This window comes from Ylistrum balloti, unplaced genomic scaffold, assembly GCF_031769215.1.
Source record: "Ylistrum balloti isolate Yb309-2 unplaced genomic scaffold, AGI_CSIRO_Ybal_v1 Utg370840, whole genome shotgun sequence".
NCBI classification, from domain to species: Eukaryota; Metazoa; Mollusca; class Bivalvia; order Pectinida; family Pectinidae; genus Ylistrum; species Ylistrum balloti.
In genome coordinates this window covers 17,411-22,840 of record NW_026782484.1, presented here as the reverse complement: position 1 = coordinate 22,840, position 5,430 = coordinate 17,411, and the positions used below count along the sequence as shown (strand labels likewise).

Here is a 5,430-nt window from a genome sequence, read left to right as displayed (position 1 = left end):
ATGCATGGTAATACACGTTATTATTGCTATATTATCCAATGTATTCAATGTCTTTATTACACGCAAGTCGCAATATAACTGCCTAAGAGAGCAGATATTTACAAAACATTACAAAGCACTGGCATATGAAAACTGCAATAAACGTCAGGCACGTGTCACCACATGGAAAACAAGAACGCGCAATGCACGAGAGTTTACTTCTCAATCTACCGATGAACACATCCGACCTAAGAATGGTCAGATGATATCCGTTGTTGAACTAAATATGTTCAGAAATATTTGTAGCAATATTATCATAATCGAAAACATTCATGTTTAATACGAAGATGGTTTTTCGTTCATCTGTGCTGGTAGTGCAGGGTTCGGAGCACATGGACCGTAGTCTCCAATAGCCGAAGGCTGGCCACCGTAGATAGGAGGTGGCACGTATATAGGCTGACCACCAGGTGGAGCGACAGGTGGGGCGTATCCAGGGTGGTCGGTATGTTGGACAGCCGCCATATTTGCAGGATCTGCTGACTGTGTCGCCAAATATCCTTGCGGGTATCCTGATGGTTGAGGACCAATGGGTTGCTGACCGTTTATTTGTGTTTGAGACTGACCTGTGATTGGCTGCTGATTTATAAACTGCTGGTTGGAAGTCGCCATGATGATCATGGGTTGCTGCCCAGTTGCATGTGGGGCCTGGGCGACGATTGGTGGTGCAGGCATGTTCTGGGCTATGACGCAGCTGCTGATTCCTATGACCAACATACCGATACCACTGACAAGAGACAAGACGAAGGAATAGCCCAGTGTGACGATAGCAGACGTGTATAAACTGTATAGGGTACCGATATTATTGTAGAAAGCCAAAGCAAACCAGGTCACAGACACCAGGATGAAAAAGGCTGCAAATATCAGCAAATATCAAAGTTTGAACAAGAGACACACAAGTCAGTTGTACATTTGAACATGTAGAATTACATACAGTCAATTCATGATTAAACTAGGACTCGTCAACGATGTTAAGAGCATTAGTTGTAAAAGGTATGAGATGACAGGGGAAATTGTTTGCAAGAAAATTAGACAAAAATAGATAGGGAGGTGTATTGAATCTGATAATTTCAGACGAAACGTCAATACATCTGTATACTTATAAATGATGTAATATATTTAGTAGGGTGCTCCAAGTAACAGGTATATAAAGAAGAATTAATTTTCTCATGCTAATAAAACATGTAATATATATATATATATATATATATATATATATATATATACAAATGTTTTGTTAATCCAAGTTAGTAATACCACGTTCTCAAATAAGAACAAGGTTTATAACAATGTGACAACCAGATATACTAATTAGTATGGAAAGTGATATAATACAGTTCCATTTAGGTTGTGTTTGAAATATCAGCCAACATCCGAAAAGAAGCCAGTAACGTAACGGGGAAACTTTAACCTCACCTGAGACTTAAACTTTACAACACATTCAACGCATATTGTTTATAGTGTTACGACAAATCGAATCCGCATCCCATTATAGTCTATATAGTACAGATGTTTGATTACCTGATGAGAAACATAGACTAGCCAGTTTTTTTATGATGATCTTCTCCGGTCGTTTGCTGCTTGTCGCTCCCACTATTCCTGATATTGTTGAAATAAGCATTAGGGTACATCCAAGACATTGACACACCACGAATCCGAGGTAGTGGACTAAAACAGCATTGAACAAAAGTTTCAGTTCAACCATATTTAATTGTCGTTAAGCAAAAGGATTGGGCACAAGCTACATCATCATTATTAACTCCCTTTCCTTAAGAAGAAAAACATTTGCATATACACAATTCAAGATGTCTAAAAATATATGTGTACATTGAGAGAGAGAGAGAGAGAGAGAGAGAGAGAGAGAGAGAGAGAGATTTACTCGAATTTCATGGCTAAATAAATAAATTCGTACACAAATACATCTTAAATATATCATCAAACACAATCACGCGTACTTATATTAACATAATAATAGTTGAATGTATAAGATAATTGTCATGCAAATGGTACACTCCACTACAGCCGACGCAGTAAGGACCTAACCCAAAACAAGATAGAGACGACCGATTAATCGATACATATTTAGGTAATCAAACAATTAACTTTGTGATTTTAATTAGATAGTATGACATTCAAGATAATTTAACCTGAAAATAAACCTAATATAATACCAGGTTGTTATTTGCTGAATATCATATCCTCAGTATCTCTGGAAGTAACGGATAAAAGGACTGATATTAAGAAATTGTGCAGTTTGTATTTTATGTCTTTTAATAACCATGTATACTTTATATATCATAAAAACATCACAATGATTTATGACAAGATGATTCAATCAATCGCTTTCAAATCTTTTAATGGTGTTGGTATTTCCTCTCTCAGTCAAACCCATTTCTGAAAATTATTTTCTAATAATCAAATAATGAACTTATCAACCTATAGGTGGAACCCATATACTTTTGTATTGTTTAACGGTCGTTGGACTAGTCTTTGTTTAGGACCGCTGTTTAGTAATTTCAGTTTGTCCTTTTTTAGATTTACAAACCCGGAACAGTTTACAACTGCAAAAGTCTTTTTTACCTACCCGTATAGAGTGTAACAAAGACTACTACTTATTACTACTAACGACTGCAGCAATCAGGTCATCAGTTTTATTTAAATTTTAACGATGCTTTATTTCAACTAAAAAAAAACTTTTTTGCGATGATAATGTCAAATGGCCGAATCACTACCCGATCATTTTTGTTTTTGATTACTGAAATTCAAAAATCGCCTATTACAGATTAAAAAAACACGGTGCTCTTTTTCAATGTCATTGAGTTTTGTACAGCTAACCACTTAAGTATCCATTACGGTCCTCATCGTAGATGTAGTATATGTAAGTAATTAAAGACCATATAAGGACACTTGTTCGTCTTGCTTTATGCTTAGTGGTGTTTATAAATATAATTTACAGCCAAGACGATGAACAACGCGAGTGTTCATAAACAACTTTTATATAAAATATACTCTGTAATATTGAATTCTATTATCTATTTCTTTATCGTTTATGATCTGTAAAGTTATGTTACATTAACTATGACATGACTTAACAAAAATATAGATATTTATCGATATGGAAGAGTGAATGGGATGTATTCAAAAGTAACCACTTGGAAACACCTTTTTTTTATGATAAATGAGAATAGGATTTAGTATTGAACTCCATTAGAAATACAGGACTGAAAACATATCGCTGGTGTCAGTGTACGACAATGTCACGAGATTGTTGCTAGGAGAGAAATCTCACTTTTTGTATTGGTCATAATGATATTCCGTAATATGGGTTCTTTGAAGTAAAATACCAATTGATTTCTTTATCGATGGATTTATACAGTGAAGTACGAACAGAAAACCATGGTTAATGATAATCACCATCCTCTCTTTCATATTCTTTATTCAATACACTCTCTTTAGTCATAAAACTAATGCGCATTTTCTGCAAGCAATAATGGTTCAGCTTCTAACTTCAAAGAGACCTTGCTAATAACATGTGTCTACAGCCTATGTTCTGCATTCTTGATTAAGCTTTAAGAACATACCAAATTATGTCTCAAATAAAATGATCTGGGTTATTGTTTGAAAACAGTGGCGCCATTTTGTGTTGTCACTTACTTGAAAATCCAAGGTACCCGATGAAAGTGACGCATTCATTCGTCACACATATTTGGAACACGCCAACATGTAGTCCAAAGGCTTTGATAACCATCCAGTGTGGTGTGGCCAGGCCAATTATCTCCATCAAAAACATAACCCCTATCACAGCAGTGGCAATAATGATAGGTGTCTTCGCCATTTTGACTCAGAACTTTCTTAGAAATAGTGCAGAAGTATTAATTCCTTTCCCTAATAATCTAGTACACGTGCCCTTGAACATCATCTGTCGATCACCTGCTGCTTAACTGAAGTATTATCGCTTCTCTTACCTGGTTACAGGTAAACATTACCAGCGCGTCCTTTACCTTTCTCAATTATTCTTTCATAGGAATAGCAAATGACCTGTTGCCAAGAGAACTATGTAAACGTTTACCCATTTCTGCCTTGGACCTTTTTTGATGATGTATGGACCTTTTTGATGATGTATGGACCTTTTTGATGATGTATGGACCTTTTTTGATGATGTATGGACCCTTTTTGATGATGTATGGACCTTTTTTGATGATGTATGGACCCTTTTTTGATGATGTATAATAATTTATATTGCAATATTTACAAAATATACCAATGTATCTTGTGGTTTGTTTATTTGGACAATGTCCTGTTTTGATCCGTATTTTCGATCGATCCTGGTAATTCAGTAGTATTTTTATTCTCAATACGTTTCGTTGACGTTGTCACATTCAGACATGTGAGCATCATGCAAATTTGACTCGATAGAAAAATAGAACCAATAAATTATAAATTTAGTTACAATGTCAGGAGGTTGTTTGTTGGTAAGCGATGACGGCATGACAGGTACAGAATCGGTGATGTATGAAGCAGCAGATACAAATCAATATAGCTTATATTGATGCTACTGGCTTGTCTCCGTGGTTATGTGACGTAATCGAATCAAACAAACAAACAATTACTAAACAGGATGAAATACGATAGATTAATTTTGTGATACACTGATGTAGAATATTCGATTGATGTAATCATCATCACCAGTATACCCAATCCTTAATGAATCTTTTAGTGACTTCAAAATTCAGGCCTATGGCATCACTGACGAGTCATAGAAGGACGAAACAGTTGTATGATGTAGTTTAATTCATTGTTTGCCTCTACTGTATTTAACTCTACATTATTGGAAGGTGCTATTCACTTGTGTGTCTTTTGTGTACAATCTTAAATAATTATCTTCAGTCTTCAACAAAGTGATAAATCTAAGATGACAGGAGAAAAAGAAATGAATGGTTGTTCCTAAAGTAGGTATTACAAATCGTTCGTCTTCAGTTGATGATGATGTTGTTCGTCATTTTTATTCGGTGTGTGATTCGTTCGATTGCTCAAACACATGTGGAGCAGTCAACCTACAGACATTCTAAACATTGTAATGACAGAGAAGGTTAGCTTTGTAGTCGGGAGACTGTCACCAGTTATGATTTATAATTAACACAACTGTAGAAGAGGAAACAGCATTGCATAACAATGAATTAAACTGCGTCCTTCTAGGACTCGTCATTGATGCTAAGAGCCTAAATATTCAAACCAACTATCCAGAAAGTCGGATTAGGTAGCCAAATAAGATATTGTTATAACTGACATATACCTCGAAAATAAAGAAAATAAAAAAGCCAGAAAAAAATACCAAAAACAATGACCGTAATGTTTTTACTAGTAATTTTCTGGTGAGCACGAGAGGTATTATTG

General features: G+C 35.3%; 1 protein-coding gene across 1 annotated transcript; it reads right to left on the bottom strand.

The window, feature by feature from the left end:
• Positions 1-315: 315 nt before the first annotated feature.
• Positions 316-3,871, bottom strand: LOC132558892 (uncharacterized). Its single transcript, XM_060223510.1, has 3 exons — positions 3,691-3,871; positions 1,558-1,704; positions 316-890 (listed from the first exon to the last, which is right to left on the bottom strand). The coding sequence occupies exons 1-3, from the start codon at positions 3,869-3,871 to the stop codon at positions 316-318; spliced, it is 903 nt and encodes a 300-aa protein (XP_060079493.1).
• Between the last annotated feature and the right edge of the window lie 1,559 nt (positions 3,872-5,430).